The sequence below is a fragment of the Lygodium microphyllum genome, chromosome 16 (assembly GCF_053477565.2).
Source record: "Lygodium microphyllum isolate KBCC chromosome 16, Lygodium_microphyllum_v1.1.10, whole genome shotgun sequence".
NCBI lineage: Eukaryota > Viridiplantae > Streptophyta > Polypodiopsida > Schizaeales > Lygodiaceae > Lygodium > Lygodium microphyllum.
Window position 1 is genome coordinate 21,032,384 of NC_141150.1, and position 19,250 is coordinate 21,051,633.

Below are 19,250 nucleotides of genomic sequence, written 5' to 3' on the forward strand. Positions count from 1 at the left end.
TACTGCCTGGCTGCCATTCTCCTGCTCGCCACCAATGTGAACACACCCACCTTCCCACGTGTTTGCCTATGATTATCTTACTTTGATCAGCACCATCCCTATTCAGCCCTACCCATCCAACACGTAGCTCCCTCCCCCACCCTTGGCCAAAGGCACTCTCTTTTGTCCAAGCCATACTCACACACTCCACACATGGATGCATCTTCAGCCTTTGTCAAGTTCCTTGCCCAAGACGCATCCATGTCCCCAAGTCCCCGGTGCACCCTTGCTAGGCACTAGAATCGCTACATTAGAGCTCAGCACTGGTCGACCAGATAGTATTAGCGTCTCAAACATACAGAGGTAGTGAGTCACATGAGATAGCAGCCGACTAGTCCTCCACCACCACTAGGGGGCCCTAGTGCAGCCACTCACACTTCCATGGTCAATGCTTTCCTGCTGATCTGCTCAAGTCTAGAAACAGAGCTTGCACTCTGGGACAAAGTGATGGTCCTCAAGTCATCTTCTATATATATCGGTTGGAGATCGTTCCCCCATCCACAAAAAGACTCCATCTAGGCAGCTCTCACTGGCACCCTAGCCAAGGCACATGAGTTATACCCCCTACGAAAGAGATGTTGCAGGCTTCAGTACTCCATCTAGGCAGCTCTCACTAGCACCCTAGCCAAGGCGCATGAGTTGTACACCCTATGAAAGAGATGCTGCAGGCTCATTTGAGTAGATGGAGATAGTGCTAGGCATTAGTTTGTTGGACTCATTAGTGGACTATTTAGTGAGTCACTAATTACTAAAGGTAAATCTTTCTTAGCTCTCTTTGATTTTCATTGAGCTTTCAAATTCTTGCATATCATTGAATGCCCACAGCTTTTATTTCAGCTATGCATATCATTTCTTGATTTTTAGAACACTAGCACTGCCATGTATATATACCAATTGAGGAGATCCTAGACCTATGTAACATGAAGCAAGAAAGAGTGAATAGTATCTATAGGCTCAAATTTCATCTACAAGAGTTGTCCATAGAGGGTCACTACATGCATAGTCAATGGAGTCTCGTATAACAATGTCTTTAGGCTCAAACTTCATCTACTAGAGTTGTCGCCTAACAAAGCAAGATTTGAATGCCTTATGGATCGAGTGCATCATTAAATCCTTGACCAAGGCCCACAAGGTCTACTTAAGAGAGACAACCAGCAAGATAAATTGCATGGAAGCTAAGAATACTATCATTACTTGCAATAGCACTCTATTCCACCTCATAGCCACTCACATGGGCATATTTGCAAGACCCAACATTGTCCATCTTCCACCACTAAGCCTAGAAGAGCTAGAAAAGGAACAATAGCAAAAGGAATCAAGAGGGGATATTTAGTAGTGGAATGCCCTAGCAACAAACCTCATTAAGGGATGAGAGAAGTGACAGACCTAGGCTGTGGATGAGGAGCAAGGTGGAATGCGAGATGAACAATAAGAGCACGCAACTACAAGACAAGGATAGAAGCAGAGAGGTAGTTATAGAGATAGACAAAGAGAAAGTGGAGAGTGGTTAGACACCTCTAACCAATAGCTTGTCTATCGCCACCCCAGCTTCTAGACACTCTTGCCATTCACGATCTAGAAAGAATGAAAGAAATATTAACGTTTTTTGAGGCCAAAATCAGCCTATGAGATAAAACCATGTACAATCTTGATCATCAATCAACATCAAAGTGTGACGTGCTAAAAGATCACCGATATATTGTATAAAAAAACTAAGGTGGTGTACAAGACAAAATAGTGCTCATACAGGGATACAATGGGAGGATGAGGTAGAGTACATGTCTAGCTATGTGGTTGAATGATAACCGTATATCTAGTTCCACCCAGTTAGGATTGGTAGAGTACGTCCTACATCTCGGATGAAATAAAAGGAGGGTAGCATCTAGACTAGGTTCTCAGCTCTATCAGTTGATGCTCATGTCGTTGGTGGATCTCCCTCACCCTACTATGTTCAAGAGGATAGTAGAGAGTCTGATTTACATGACTATCACAAGGCTAGACTTGAGTTATGTTGCTGGCTTTCTTAGTTAGTTTATACAGATGCCTAGAAAGCCTCATTTGGATGTAGTTAGAGGCGTATTGAGGTATATGTGAAATCCACTTTGTATTATGGACTTTTTTATGAGGCAAGTTAGGATATATAGGTGTTTAGATACACAGATGCAGATTGGGCTGGTAGCATGTTTGACAGAAGATCTACCAGTGGATTCATGTTTTTCCTTGGTAATGCAACAATTACGTGGAGCAATAAGAAGCAACCTACAGTTGCTTTATCGAGTACAGAGGTGCTGCTGTGGTAACATGTGAGGTGGTAGAGTTGCAAAAGTTATTGGGTGATTTGGATGTGTATGGAGATGATTGAATTGTCATTCACTATGACAACATGAGCAGCATATAGTTAGCTAGGAACCCAGTGTTCCATGCTAGGACAAAACACATCAAGATGCATTATCACTTTGTGAAAGAGAAGGTACTTGCAAGAGAGATTGACTTGGTATATGTCAGCACACAAGATTAGATAGTTGACATTTTCACAAAGGCATTGGATGCACAAAGCTTTGAAATTTTCGAAGCTTACTTGGAGCTACAGAGATGTAGTTGAGCTTAAGGAGTGTTGAGATAGCAAGCTTAATACGTATGGACATTCATGATGGACCGCCTGATTAGATGGGTCCGCACATCTACACTTAGCACATCGGTAGTCATTATAATCCTCACATGGCCACTGATTTATCACTCATTATATTTGGTTTACTATACCTATCTACAATTGGCATAGTTATAGCGCCAACCGATTAGTATAGTCAGTCATGCACTGTTTGACTTAGTAAGCCACTTTCCTTTATGTTGTATCTTATCTATACATTGTATAAATAATATTGTGTGAAAAAGAAAAAGGAAAAACTAACAATTTTTTTTTTGGGTCCATATCTCTTTTTGTGTTCTTGAGTGAGCTTTCTCTTGTGTGTACGGTGTCTGTTTGGCACAACAACTCAAGCAAGTCCCTCTACCACACGATTCATGACATCATAGGATTATCGATTCATGGTTTGTTTCTTTGATCATAAGTAGTAAGTGTCGCTTTCTAAAATCACTCATTATATGGGTTTCTAGTTATTGTGACTACAAAGTGTAAAAGTCTTAGTTATTTGAGCTTTTTGATCAATCTAATTGTCTGACTAAACATTTAATATCTCTTCGGTATCTTGTCAATGACAACCCAATAATTATAAGGTGTTTTGGTCATTGGCCACCCTTGAATAGAAAGATGAACATTTAATTGTCTTTTGAAAAACTCAAATAATAAAAATAGCCTTTTAAAGTATATGAGGATCAAATTAATTTGAATCATTGAGTCAATATGTCTCCGTAACAATTGATATACAAAAGATAGGTTAGATCCCTCTCTCTTCAAATCCATTTTGTCTTCAAGCGGTTGCTTGAAGTATTTTTGATCCTACAATTTTTTCACATGTTGCGTGTATTTTTAGATAGTTTTAAAATACTCTTCTAGAATCCATCTAGAATCTAAATAAGAGTAATTTTCAAATTTAAAAAGGAACTTTCTAAAGACATTCCTATTTCATTTCTTGATTATATGAAAGACTATTTGCTTTGGTTGAAGTATCTCTTCCTATTTATCTAATTTAGGTTCATCATTTGTTATACGTTCCAATGGTGGAGGCCCTTCATAAGGCTTTAGAGGATGGATATGAAAAACATTGTGAATTTTGAAAGTTGTAACATATAATAAATATCATTAATCTTTTCAGTGACTTGAAATGGCCCATAATTTCTTGTTGAGAGCTTAGTAACCTGGGATGGAGGCTTGTTAGAGTTTCTTAGTTAAGTATTGTCAAATTTCAGCCACACCTAATCTCCTTCTTGTAAAATCAAATGCCTTTGATACTTATTTGATGCTTTCTTTTGTTTTTCTTGAGATCTTTAGACAGCTTATCCGACTTGCGTAAAAGCTATATCCATATCATGCACAAGCTCATCAGTATAGAATATCTCATTCTTTGTTTTGAGAATGAATAGTAAGAGCGGTTTTTCATAAATGATCTTAAATGATGTTTTATATGTAGAAGTACGAATTGTATTGTTATAGGTATATTCTACCAAAGGTAGATACTTTTCCTATGGTTAGTTGGCTTCATGGCAAGAGTACATCAGTTAGGAATGAAATGAGTTTGCTTGCTGAACCTATCAATAATAGTCTATATGCTATCATTGCCATTTGCTAATTCTGGTAAGTAAAAAAAAAATCCATAGGAATGCTTTTTCAAGATTGACTCAGAATTGGTAATGGTTTGAAAAGCCCTACAAGCTTTTACCAAAAGAAATACATTTCAAATGCCTTGGTTATGGCCAAAATACCATGATGAGCCACATAAGGAGTAGCATGACATTCTTCCATTACTTTAGGCATGAAATCTTGTAGTAATGCACAACTTATTCTCCATCAAAAGAAATCCATCTTTCATAACATAAGAGTTTATATTTTTACCAAGTTATAAACTCTCTTAAATGATTTTATAGTCTTTGTCAGAAACATACGTGTCCCCCATACTAGTAAAATATGTATGATAAATCATTGATACTATACAAATCTGAGGTTTTTTTAATGGGGAATCAGCTATCTTCTTTTTCTTTTCAGAAACATGTAATACTTGAAAGTTAAATTGACCTAAATAATTGTCATATCCAATATGCTTCTCAGAATCTTTGGTTGGTTGAAAAAATATCTCAAATTGTCATGGTTCGTCTTGATGAGAAATTCTCCACCTAAAAGATAGTGTCTTAAATTGTCATGGTCCGTTCTGATGAGAAATTCTCCACCTAAAATATAGTGTCTCCAATCTTTTAAAACTTGAATGATAGCCATTAACTCCTTTAAAAGATTGAATGATGGCCATTAACTCCTTTTCATAGGTAGTAGCATTCTTTTTTACATTTTGCAACCTTTTTCTTGCATAAGCAGCTACATATTCTTCTTGCTTAAGATTGCACCAATGTAATCTCCTGAAGCATTACATTCTATAAAGAAAGGCTTCGACAAATTAGAAATAATCAATAGAGATCCTTTGCTGATATAGAACTTCAATGCTTCAAAAGCTCCCTTCTCTAGTTTGGTCCACTACAGTGCCATTGCTTTTTGGTCAAATCATGCAATGGTCCAGTAACCATTGCAAACCATTTAATAAATCTCATATAATAAGAGCATTATACCAAGAAACTTCGAACTTCACGAATATTGGTCAATTTTGGCTATCCTACAATAGCCTTGATATTTTTCAAATCCACCCGAATTCCATCTTTGGATATAATATGACCCAAGTAATGAATCTTTTTTAGGAAAAATTCACTCTTTTTGCCATTCACATAAAGTTTGTATATGCAAAGTTTTTGAAACATTATTTTCAAGTGTTTCTTATGCTCTTCTTCATCTTTTGAATGAACCAAAATATCATTAAAGAAAGTATGTGTAAACTTTCGATATGCTCTAAAGATTATTTCTATTGTTCTATTAAAGGTTACGGGAGCGTTGGTGAGACAAAATGGTAGCACAAGAAACTCATACAAACCAAAAGTTGTCTCAAATGCTGTTTTATGAATATCTTGAGGAGCAATCCTTATTTAATGGTAGCTGCTCTTCAAGTTGATCCGGCTGAATATTTTGGATTCTTTCAACCTATCCAATATATTATCAATTCTTGGAATGGAAAACCTATTCCGAATTGTAATTTTATTGAGGGCCTTGTATTCCACACACATACACCAAGATCCATCTTTCTTCTATACTAGGAGAACCGGAGAGCAAAAGGTGAGGAACTCCGTCTTATTAGACCGTTCTCCAAGAGCTTATTCACTTGCTTCATAATCTTCTCTTGTTGTGTTAGACTCACACGATTTTCTTGGATGACCTCCAACAGAATAAACACCCAAAGCTGGTACAAGCTGAAAATGGTCCACACAGAGTCGCATCCAAGCGGACTATTTGGAGCTCATTCACTTTATAATCATTTAGGAGAGTTTACAACTTGATAAAAGGGTACACTCTTAAGTTGTTTATTACCAAATATTTTAGGCCTAATGTAATAGAAGAATGTCCTGTTGCTTTCTACATGGCTCATCGTGGTATTTTGGCTACAACTGAGACACTTCAAATGCATTTCTTTTGGTCAAGTCTTCAATGAGACATTGAACAATTTGTCAAAGAATATCTTGTGTGCCAAAAGACAAAGTTTGATCACCAAAAGCTTGTAAGGCTTTTACAACCATTACCAATTCTGAGCCAACCTTAGTAGAGTATTGCTATGGATTTTATTTTTGGCTTTCTAAAATCAACAAACGACAATGATGACATATAGACTATAATTAACAGACTTAGCAAGCACACTCATTTCTTTCTAGTCAAGAAGACTATTAAATCTTAACATATGGCTGAAATATTTGTTCAACAAATGTTCAAGTATCATAGGTTACTACAATCCATCATAGGTGATAGAGATCCACGGACCACTAGTCTCTTTTATTGGACTCTTCTTGAAAATTTGGGTACAAAGTTTTTTTTTTCTTCTTATTTTCCTTAAATAGATTATCAAAGTGAGATAACCAATCTCCAGTATTAGATATGTTGAAGTGTTATTTTCATGAAGTCAATCAACAATGGAAAAAGTATGTACTTTTGGTAGAATATGCCTATAACAATACGGTTTATACTTCTACAAGTAAAGTATCATTCAAGATCATATATGAAAAACCACTCTTACTATCTATTCAGGAGAGGAGATATTTCATGCTGATAAGTTCGTGCGTAATATGGATATAGCTTATACCCCAGTCAAACGGGCTATCCAAAGATCTCAAGAAAAATAAAAGAAAGCAACAAATAAGTATCAAAGGCACTTTATTTTACGAGGGGGACATTGGGTGTGACTGAAATTTTAACAAAGCTCGTCTAAGAAGCTTTAACAAGCCTTTATCCCAAGTCACTAAGCTTGTAGCAAGAAGTTATGGGCAATTTCAAGTTACTAAAAAGATTAATGATATTTGTTATAGATTACAACTTTCAGAGCATTCGAAAATTCACAATGCTTTTTATATCCATATTCTAAAGCCTTATGAAAGGCCTCCACCATTAGGCCCTGTAATAGAGAATCCACATGAAGAAACATGAAGAGATACTTCAACTTGAGCAAATAGTCTTTTATATAATCATGAAATGAGGAGGAAATATTTTCAAAAAATTCATTTTGAAATTTAAAAATTACTCTGATTTAGATTCTTAATGGATGCTAGAATAGCATTTTAAAAACTATCTAGAAATGCATCTAGCTTATGAAGAAGCTATAAAACTAGAAATACTTCAAGCAATGTCTTGAGTACAAGACGTATTTCAAGAGGGAAAGATATAACCAACCTTTCTTATATCAATTGTTACCAAGACAAATTAGCTCAATGATTTAAAGTAAACTGATGCTCATATACTTTGAAAATTTGTATTATTTGAGTGTTTCGAAATATGATTAAATGTTTATCTTTCCATTCAAGAATGGCCAATGGCCAGAACACCCTATAATTATACTTGGGTCGTCATCAACGAGATGCCTAAGCAAAATTAAAAGTTTGGTTGGACAACCAGATTGACAAAAAAGGTTAGATGACTAACATTTAATACTCGAGTAGTCACATTGACTAAAAGCCTGAAGCTCTCTAGAATCTAAATTTGGGGACTCTTGAAATTTAGAAGATTACTATTTTTTAAAGTTACTCAAATGGAAATTATATTCACGTCAAAGGCTCTAGAATTTCGCAGGGAATAATTTTGTCTTCAGTAGCTATCTCAAATTCTTAACCATTTGAGTAATTTTTAGAGTGAAAGGTTTAGAAGCTTCTTTCTCTAAAAAAGTAATATGTGACATCTAGGATAAGACGTGTCATTTTAAAGAGACAAGTATCCCTACTTGTCATTTTCAATAAAAACTAGTCATTTATAGTCTCTACTTTTCACTTTTAAGCACCCAAGATTCACATCTATATATTGGAGATCTCTCTCTTTATTTCCAATAAGCTCTCATGCTGAAATTTCAGTCACATGCTTTGTACAATTCTATCTGTTGCTTATCGAAGAAATACTTTCTACTTAGCTTGATCTAGTCTGAGAATAAAAGAAGAAAATCAGCTTGTTACTTGGAGTATACAGAAATTAAGGTTTCAAACCCTAATTTTTAGAATTGCAGCAAATAAGCCCTTTTGTATATGGTTTAGGTAGTTAGTGCGCGTGGTTTATTTCAATAAATTCCTGTAAAGGGGGAGGGACATGCTCCCCTCTCAATGTGGTGTCAACTCTCTCTCTCTCTCTCTCTCTCTCTCTCTTCTAATTTTCATAGATATAATTGATCAAGTTGGTTAAGTTCGAAGTATTGTCATTCTCATGTTCTTCCCTGTGCTTACAAGCAACGTCTAGAAAGTGTTGCGGAAGAGTTTGAAAACTACTATACTGACGTTGGAAAAGTACTAGAAAAAAGGGAGAGGACCTCAAGAAAGTTTAGAGAGAGGTACAGAGAAAACACAAAAGACTACAGAATAGTCCAAATATATTTTTAAAAAGTCCAAAGGAAATGTGGTAGTTTACAAAGGAGTCTAGGAAAGGCCTTAGAAAAGTGAGAGAAGTTTGGACAAAAGATAGAGGTCTAAGAAGAAATTAAGTAAAGAGAGAATGCTAGATAGAGGTAGCAGGATCCAAAATGTCTAGAGAGAAGCCAAGTGAAGCGTGAATAAATAGGAGGGAAATTGCTAGTGAGAGGTGACAAAGGTCTAGTGAGGAGCCAAGTGAAGAGAGAGTAGAGAGAAGAGAGATTGCTTGAGAGAGGTGATTGGAGAGAGAAAGTTGGAGAGAGGAGACATAGAAGAGGGAGATTGTGGGAGGAGAGGTGGAGTGGAGAAGTGGAGTGCAGTGAAGTCGCATGAGGTGGAGTGGAGTGGAGTGGAATGGAGTAGAGTGGACATTGAAGTGCAATGGAGTAGAGGGAGGCAGAGTAGACAAGGGAAGAGAAATGATAAGTACATAGTAAGTAAAGCAAAAAGTGACACAGTTCTATTATTCAAAGATGATCCTTTTACAATAGAGTTGCCTTTTCATAAAGGAGGAGGGCGAGAGAAAAAATCTTCTTACATCTTTTCTTTCTTTGGAAATGCTCTGGAGATTCAATTTTAGAAAGTCCTTCAGCAAAAAAACCTATGCAAAAAAGTGTGGACCAAGGAAAATGCTTGGAAAAGAAACTCTATGGAAAAGCAAACTTAGAAAGGTTTTGGAGAAGTCCAAAAAAGGACTCAAAGAAGTTTCTAGAGTCGGGTTTCTAGAAAGAAAGTCTCTAGCAAAGTCAAAGTCATCTAAGGTCAATTAATCGACAAAAGTAAAGTAAAAACAGCTTAACAAAAGCCTGTTCCTAGGCTGTCTCTATGCTGTATACATAAGTGATGTACACCATATGATGTGCCCACAGTGAACAATGCTGACAATCGAAAGGGATTGATGAACATAGACTATGCTAGTGTTCCACAAGTCCTCATTTGACTCAGACTGCAGCTCACAACTAGGAGATGGACGTGGGGAAGAGACAAAGACAAGATGCGACTACTAACAATGTAGAGATCTATATTAACTGGCCTTCATCAGTTAGCCCAATATTGTTCAAGAGAAGATGAGGCTGCTTTATACCAGAGTTATACCACTTGTTTGGCACTCTATGGTCATAGCTTATGACACTCAAGGGGTGTCTACATATAGGGGGTGGGGCATGCAGGACACACACACACATGTGTGTGCGCACACACATCCTTGTAAGATTGATTTGCACGTGGGAGAGAGGAGACTTAAGTATATTCTGTCTAGCATCTTGCCGTGTGCTTGTTGTACCTAATTGACCATTGCTAGTGGATTTTGTACCTTGTTTCATTGTACACCTCGTGTTTCATTGTATTCTTTGTTCTTTTGCTCCTGTTGTTTTGCCCTATTCTGACAAAAGCAGCCTCTTCTCTTTAACCATCATGTGAGTCTAGAGTCATGCCCCACCTTACTATAGAGGATCCACCTTTCTTGGGAAGGTTCCCATGTGCTTCAACACTGAGGGAGTTGTTAGCTTTTCCAGATTTTTTGCACAACACTCTGATGCAGAGGTATCAAGGCCTTAGAAGGGCCATGACCATGCAGGAACAAGTTGCAGACTATGATGGAGGGAGTGTTCCTCCAGTGGAAAGAGCTATATACGTGGATAGGTCTCTTTACCAAAGGAGACAATCTTCTTGAGTGATTGGGACCAACAGAGAGCACGCCTTTACCTTCACAATGTGGTTGACGATGACAAGTTAATGAGAGAGGGCCCGGATCAGTCAGAATTCATAGGGTTTCTAGCTAGAGAATGAGAGTGGTGGCACATTGTGATAGGGGATGGTATTTAGACCAGGATCCTGTGACTTTGTATCCATCATACATAGTAACATGGGACAGCCAGGAGTCTTAACGTTTCCTCTTCTGGATATACTTCAAAGTTGGGGATGATGCCTATGAGCAAGATCAAAGCAATCCTAGCATTAAGGACAGGCACGTCCTTGTTGGCCTTCAGTTTTGGAAGAGATTGGATGGAAATTTCAGACCTAGCTAGATATCCCTCTTCTTGTGGTTGGTAGCATAAAGAAGCTTGCCAGTGGTGGGCACTTGTATTGATTATGTCAAATTCCCTGTAGCTTGTATTAAATGTGGTGAACAAAAGGAGACATAAAGACACTGCTCGTGGGACTGCCACAGGGCGTAGGAGCTGTGGAGAGGAGAGCCCTCAGGATAGTATTCCATGGTACATCTCAGGCTATAATAGTGATTTGGGGGACAGCTTGGGTCACTGTTTTTTTCCGCAAGTAAAATGTGGCTGATTATATTACTAAAACAAAACTGATTACAACGGACTGCTCATGCTCAACAGACTAGCTGCAGCTGATGCAAAGTCACAAATACATCATGTATACAAGTCTCTCAAGGCGGTCTAGGGGGGATGGGGGCAAGAAGCCATGGGGTGGGGGGGGGGGGTGGGGGGGGTTGTGGTGTAACACCAGCTGGGGCTGCCTGCCTGCATCGCTTGGGTCACTGTTAGACACCTTGCCTAGGAGTACAAGGATTTTCAGGGAGAATGTCCTTTCTCATTTCTGGCCACATATTGAACAGGATTCCATGCCAGATTTCTTGCAGTCCGTGTGGATTGAGGCGCACTGCCACAAATGGGAGCTATGCTAGCATCATTGATTGGTACATTCATTACAATATGCAGCAATGCCATAAATCTTCAGGACATTTCTACTGCATGGACTCTCTCTAGGATTTTGGACAGATTATCCACAACTCTCAATGGGAGATGAGAAAAGATCATAGGGTGACTCTAAGCTTGAGCACGAGGGTAAGGAGAGATGCTTTTCTTAGCATTGGGATACGGACATCTTCTTCAATCTAGAGTCACACATAGTTTAGCATAACAAACCACTCGAGTGGCTGTTCACCCAGCCCTTGTAATAGACTTCTTTTAATTTTTTCGTAAGTTAAGGATGTGCTAAAATGAGGAAAATTTACACACACAGAAAAGAGAACAAAAATCCCAGACTTTAGCTTCCATTTTATAAAGACAGAGAAATGTTAACCTGCTAGCATTTACATCTCTCTACATGTGAAACTATGAAAGTATCAGATCCTTCCAACCTATCTCATCTGGTGAAGATTGTATAAGTTGACCTAGTAATTCAGCATTAAGACAATTTTATTGGGCTTAAGTGGAAACCTGAAGAGTTATGATAGCAACATTTGGTGGGAGCTGATATCCATCTGACATTACAGAATACTGAGGTACACGCAATTCATTAATATTATCATCCTGCACCAAAACAAACTTTTGACTCACTATAAACCATCATACAAGTAACTATACATGTTCAACTACAACACAACAACCCATACGGATTAAATCCTTGAAGCTGACTTTAAAATACAACATATGCCAAATTTTACCAACATAAATGAACCGCATGCTACACATGTTTATGAAAGGAACACCTCGCTTTGTCCTGAAAAGCTGTACTTCCATTATTAATGTGCCATGCAGAGATATTAGAGGTGAAAAGATGCACAGCAGATAGAGGAAATATAGCCCATAATATCCAAATACAGCTCACTATATCAAGGTGGTGCTGATCAGTCACAAGTAGCGATATGCAGCCACTATATGACACATGACTAGGCTCCTTACTGATGTCTAAAGAATTTGAATATTATGTTGACTGCTTAGCATTGCCACTTCATATTTAGAAAGTTAAAAGGACCTTCAATATAATCTAGCTAACCTAACTTGTAACACAGCTAACGATTGTTGGAACATGAGACCAATCATAGACTGGTCCTTGTGTCCATATTTTGTAAACATGAATCGATCAGCAATGCCTAAGTAGCTGCACAACAATGGTAATGAACACTGAGACATAAGAGCTTAGAATTTCTTCAGAAACTTGCTGTAGTATTTTTGAATACGGTTGGGCACTACTGAGTTAAGGGAATGTAACCACTGATGACAGAAACAGACAATATGATTGAGATCTCATACTGCATACAACCACTCCTGAAGGAAGTAAAAACTCACAGTGATCAAAGAGAAAGTAAGTTGCAAAGGAGAGAGAACTCTTTGTATGAGGTTCCGACGCCATGCTGCAGCCTTTGTAGACATGTGGCTGCCAATAAGAAAGCGACCTTGCACCTTTCATCAAATCAAACAAGACATACAGGATAGATTAGTGCTACAAGTTACAACTTGATAAGAAATATGATTATATGAAAATCACCAAGAAAATACTGTTTTCTACATTTTCCTTTTCATAAAAAGAAATTTCTATTCAAACACCTCAGCAGAGAACTCAACAGAGATAAAGTAGGTAGAGCCAACAATAGGAATCCATAACCACCAATCCATGCATATGCCTCCAAGCATGTTTCTCCTTGGCAAGATCCTTGGGTACAGTGAGATCTATGGCAGCTCAGCTCCAGCTCCCATACAGGACCCCCAAAAGCTCAAGGGTCCCAACCATGACAACGATAACCACAGTCAAAGTACAGGTACCATCCTCCCAAGGGTCTCTAATCTTATGCCCCTAAAACTTTAAACAATCATGCAATAGTCTTTACTCCTGCACATCAATCTATGTTGTTTGATAGTTCCACCTACTTCTTAGGAACTTCCTCCTGAATAGACAGCATCATCAACTGGCCTCCTTTGAGTCCCTGTAGCATCTGCTTCTGAATTCTAGAGGGAGGTCTATGAAGGAAACCACTCTCTAGCAGTAATAGCAATCTCAAATAAAAATCTCCCCATGGAGGGTTGAGATCTCCATCCTAATATGTGCCTGGTTGAAGATTTGATTTGATTGTCGACAAGAAGAGGCTGCCTCAACCTTTCTTCAAACTTAATGGAGCTCTATGGAATAGATATGAGGAAAGGACTTCTAGATTGTAATGATAGTGGCTGCGAATCCAGCCTCAGTGTCTGTACCCAGCCTCAGCGTCTGTACCCAGCCTCAGCAAAGAGCCTATGTGGCTCTACCATTGGGAAGTGAGTCTGATGTTCATTCCCTTTATGTCCTACGTTGAAGGTATGGCTTGGTTGTCTTTGAGCAAGTTGAGGTCTAGGGGGAGGTTTCATCAATACTCCTCCCGACTCTCTAGCTTTGATCTAATAGAAAATTCATTTGATGCTCCAGGGTCCACCAATCTATTAAAAGTGGTCATTTCACAAGTTCATGGGTGCCCGAGTTCTAAATTCATGGGCAGCTTAGGTAGGAAAACTCTATTTTTTGTCTATAGGAGGGAGGGTGGCCACATCCTATACAACCAATATGCCCAGCCATCCATCATGCAGGTCATAAGACCCCAATCTAGATACCGAGTCTTGTCACAATGAGCCACAACCCTAATCCTTTGCCAAGAGCATCCAATAAAATCCGATTGGTCTAAATCCTCTCCTTAGCTTGCCATCCTCATGTATTGAAGAAGTGAACACTCTCTGGCAGCAACTATTGTGATAAGAATGTCTCATATAGTGAAGAGCCTAATCCAAGTCTAAGAGGTGTGCAAGATGTCTCTGGCTCGTCATGCCACTGAGCCTCTCTCTCTCTCTGACTCAGCCAATAGCTCTAGCAAGGCTAACCAATCTCCTGCTGTAGAAACAATTCACGAAGAGAACCTTCCCCAAGATAAGCCCGTCTTCACTCTGATGGTGTGGCCTCTCTCTATCTTGAATAACTAGTTGAAGAGAAGAGGCTTCCCCACCGTGGCTAGACCAATCTAGTGAAGTCCTATAGACACTAGTCTACATGGGTAATGGCAACAGCAAGTCTGATCTAAAATCTGTTCCCACACCTTATAGCTCAGATTTGCTAAAAAATCAGTGAATATTAGGCTGCCAAGGTCCTTCATCAGCCAAAACAATAGACTCCAATCTTCACTGTAGGAGCTGCTCCTATGGCTCCTCACTGAAGAAGGCCTGGCCCCTCAAATTCAGCTTCAACAACAAAGCTCTCCTTTGACTATTTGGGTCTATGATCCCCACACTAAATTGATCTGGTGAGGGCCCCTACCACTGTTAAGTGTAGCCCCTAACTCAGAGATGATCTCGTGTGGGACAGAGGCCTTCCAATTGATTATCCTGCAAATCATGGACACCAAAGGCTCTCCATCAATCTCCACCCATCATATGTGCAACCTGATTGGATACGATGATCAAAGCTAGGTCCCCATAGTGGTACTCCATATAATTATGTGGATGTAACGTCCCTGAGAGATAGTCAGACATCTCATCATTATACAGTCCAAACAGTGCAGGGCAGGGCAGAAAGGACATCCCTGATTCATCCCTATATTGGAATGAACATGTGCTACTAGACGCTCAGATGCTCGTATTTTGCAAAACCCCTCCCACAAAATGCAACAATTCCCTACGTGAGCTTCCTAGGCACATCCATGTTATACAACCTGTGTATCAATCTAGCTCTCATCACTATGTCAAAAGCTTTGTGCAAGTCAACAAAACAACAATAAATCCATCTCTCATGAGTTCTACCCTCATAGTCCATTTGAGTGTAAGGATATGGTCACATATAAACAATCCTCTCCTGAATCCAGCCTGAGCTTGTGCTCTAATATCCACTCTCTACCCATGGTCTTAACTCATGTTCAAGAATGGAGGCATATAGCTTGGAAAATATGTGGCACACTATGATTGTATAATAATAAGTATGTAAGGTACGATCATTTGACTCCAGTATAGCCACGATTTCCCTTACACATAGTTGTATTAAAATTATACAACAAAGTCCTGCTACCATATTAGCCATCATGATCCTACAACTTGTGTGAAGCTTGAAAATAGCCTCTCGGACCATGACCTCTATGAAGAAAGTAGATGTTTGTGGCAAAGGTTCCAATGGATTAGGCAGAGGCTGTCTCACCATTGTTTATAGACCGATTGCATATTGTCCCCATGTATTATGATATGCAATGGATGTGGCAGAGGAAGCTGTCTCACCATTGTTTATAGACCGATTGCATATTGTCCATTGCATATTGTCCCCATGTATTATGATATGCAATGGATGTGGCTAGACAATGCTCTCTCAAAAGTTGCCAAGCCTCTCTAGAGACATAGGTCAAGAATAGATGGTACAAGTCTCTCTCTGTAATTTCGCAAAGAAGCCTCTTCCTTTGCCCTATGAGGCACTTGACAAGCATCAGTACCTGTTTATGAGTAGTGGATCATAGTGCCGCCTCTCTTGGTAGATAAGCACCGGTCTTGCAACACTTTTCATCATACCATTTGTTCCAAGGTATTGGCCCAAAATGAGCTTTCTATGTCGGCTATGGCCTATGGGTGTGGAAAAGTTATGCATGCTGCTGCATCTAAAGCTTCACTGAACTAGTGTGTGAGCCCAGATAAAGTAACGTAGGTGTTGGCATTAAATAGCCATCTGGAAAAATCCATAAGTGTACAAAGTTCTCTCTCTAGAGAAGTGATATCTCGCGTGCTGGTAAACTATATGGAGAGTCTGTCCACAAGTGAACTAGAAGTCCACTATGAATGATAAACACGCATGGTCCGCTGCCACCCCAATGAGCATGATGAGACTCTGAGATCTTGAATATGTGGAATGAGTATGATAGGGGCGAGTACAGACAACCCTATTGGTGCCATGTGGATGAGGGTAGCATAATAGGGGCAAGTAAAGACAACCCTATTGTTGCCATGTGGATGGGGGTGGATGAGGGTAGCATAGGAATGCAATTGATAAAGGAGATCTAGCTAGTCCATAAAGTATGGATATTTCATGTACTGTGATCATCTCTATAAGATATCTTCCATACTCTTATATTTTCCCACATCCTACTCCAGCATCTCCTCCAATGCATAGAAGAAAGACACTTGATGGTGGCAAGCAATCCTCCTATTGAAGTAACCCAATAAGATGGCATCTCCCTCCCTTGCAAACTCCCAAACGCGCCTTATCCAAAACTATATATGGTGCTTGTCACTACAAGGGACATTGTAGGAGGAAGATAGCTGAAACTAGAGGCACTACCTTCGGGGTGAGAGAATATCAACAGTTATAACCAAGTGTCAGATGAATAATAACTAGCACCATTTTCCTCCAATAAGAGAAGCTTCTAATAACAAATGGCACCTTAGTGACAACAACCAAGTACTAGCGCTCATGAAACCACCAAAGAAGACAGCATATGTTAGTCATACTACTCATGGCAAGATCCATGCAACATACAAATGCTTTATAATAACAGGTACTAGAACCCGATAAGGAGGAAACAACAAGAATGCTGTAAGATCACATGGTTGATGCTGTGTACATGCAGGTTGAATCGCTAGCAGTACTGCTAAACCAACCTAGAGCGAACCACCAATTCCTCATGCTACTCTGCTCTTGTGCACTGAAATTTTGTTCGGGGGAGTTTTTTGGGAAGTGATCAAGCTAAATATGTGAAGTATAGGAGTGGGGAAAAAAATATTTCTTATTTTCATTAAATGAAACTGAAGGATGTTTGTGAAGAAATTAGAATGTTTGAGATCCAGAGTTTTCTGTTCAAGTAGTTCACATGAATATTAATCGATTATGGGTTTATGTTTGCGTATACAGGGGAATGGGCTTATGTAAGCATACATGGGTCACTGACTTTTAAGATGGGAGTATCATGTAGTAAAATTCTTATCAAATACACGGGTCATTTAGTTTTCGGATGTAGTCGAATAATGAACATTGCAAGTTCTCTATTCAGCAAATAAAATTCAGTAAAATCTGTTATTTCAACGTGAAGACTGTTAGAGAGTAGAATGAAGATATGAAGAAAATCTAATTCTTCTATACTTACAACAAGGCCTTCACAAGGCCCTGCTGAATCCAAACATGTGGTCTCATTCAAAGGTTCTGCAACCCCCTTGTTATCATCATGAAGCAACCTCCTGTATATTGACCAATGTTAACAACCTCTCCACCACAAAAAAAAAAGGAAGAGAAAAAAGCATGCAACATATCTATCACGATACTGTCAGTAAATGTACAACCAATGATAATTTCTCTTTACAGACCTATGAAGCATAAGCTCGAGTTCTCCATCATTGATGCTGGATCCACCAACAGATCGATCCACTAAAATTGAGAAGTCAGTGACATTATCTGTAAGGTAGATTCCTGAATTAATCTGTGGAAGGAGAACAACACAGGTTAGCTCACCTAGAGTTGTCAAGGAACTTCCCAACTGTCTATAATTCTAAGACACAGATTAAAAAGAACTGCAAGTTGCAACCCTAACATAGACTTGCCAACTGGTTTAAAACCACATGAGGTTTTTGCGGAGTAAAAGCATTTATTTTATTCCATCACACTTCAAGGGAAAATTGGAGTGCCACCAATCTTTGCCACTAGGATCCTCCTTCCTAAACAGTCAAATCCTGAAAGAAAAGTGCAGTGAAAGAACTTCGTGAGAGAAAGGGGCCATGCCAAAACAACATTGCCATATCACATCAATGTGTGCAAAAGGGTATTTTCTCCCAACTGCAACTGTGTCAAGTCTCACCAGCTTTGAACCATTTTAATTATGGAGTCTTATGACCTTGATTCTTTGTCCAGGATATCCTCAAACTCCTATTTCTGTGACATCAAAAGGTCACCTGTTGGCCCAGTTCATGAAGAAAGGATGCAAAGTATTTATTGAGGACTTCCCCAACTCAATTCCAGAGCAGGATCCCAAACAAGATGATGCCACTGAGAGGAATGGTATGCTCAAATCTGGTGCTGTAAAGAAGAGAGAGTAATTGTATATGGAACTGGCCTTATACACAAAGCCTTGAGATTGATTTTCAAAGGCACCAGAAGAGAGATGATACTGACTTGGAGCTCCATAACCTAGCTCATCCATAAAATGAGAGAAAATGAGGGTAAAGGATGGGCTATGCTTCCCAAACAGGCCTGTTTCTGCTGAGTCTGTGTCCCTTAGGAAATGAATTTGAACTTCAGTCCCATGAGGCTAATTTAAGAGATTAAATGCATTGAGAATGAATTTTTGTCATGAATTGACAGATCAGCTTCAGCTACTTAGAACTCCACTGAGTCAGCACATGTATCAGTAGATATTTTAACAAAAAATTTAAACATTCTTTACGTTCAACTCTAGCATTCAGTTTCTACACCCAAAGCACCTCATTCCATACTTGGGTAGATTTTTGCAAGGACCCCAAGAGCAAAACCAAAGGAAACCTGAGAGATACTCAGCATATATATACACATTGGGAGCTCCTTAAAACAATGCAGTTGACACCGATGACCATGGCTACTATAAAGTGTTTTCAACAGTACAAATTGTACATCATATAAAATTATCTTACTGGATAGTAATTGCCAGCAATTTCTTCATGCACTTCTAGCTCCCAATCTGATCTATAGTTCCTGCCCTACAATCAGACAATAAAAACATCAGTCCAAAATTATATGATTGCATAGATTATAAACTAAGAGAAAGAATAGCCAGATATCTAAAGTTCAGAGTAAACTATAAAGAACGTGATCTTCAAAAAACATCATATGGTACAAATGCCAACTCAAGAATCTCACATTATCTT

The 19,250-nt window shown here is 38.9% G+C and overlaps 1 protein-coding gene across 2 annotated transcripts in view; it reads right to left on the minus strand.

The window, feature by feature from the left end:
* Window positions 1–19,250, minus strand: part of LOC148022601 (alpha-mannosidase-like) — a 172,534-nt gene that overhangs the window by 4,144 nt on the left and 149,140 nt on the right. For both annotated transcript variants that reach the window (XM_087695562.1, XM_087695561.1), the window contains exons 23-27: window positions 19,017–19,082; window positions 17,721–17,833; window positions 17,504–17,594; window positions 12,720–12,833; window positions 11,868–11,960 (exon numbers count right to left, since the gene is read on the minus strand). In XM_087695562.1, coding sequence (XP_087551688.1) covers window positions 11,868–11,960; window positions 12,720–12,833; window positions 17,504–17,594; window positions 17,721–17,833; window positions 19,017–19,082 — 477 coding nt within the window. The remainder of the gene's footprint in view (window positions 1–11,867; window positions 11,961–12,719; window positions 12,834–17,503; window positions 17,595–17,720; window positions 17,834–19,016; window positions 19,083–19,250) is intronic.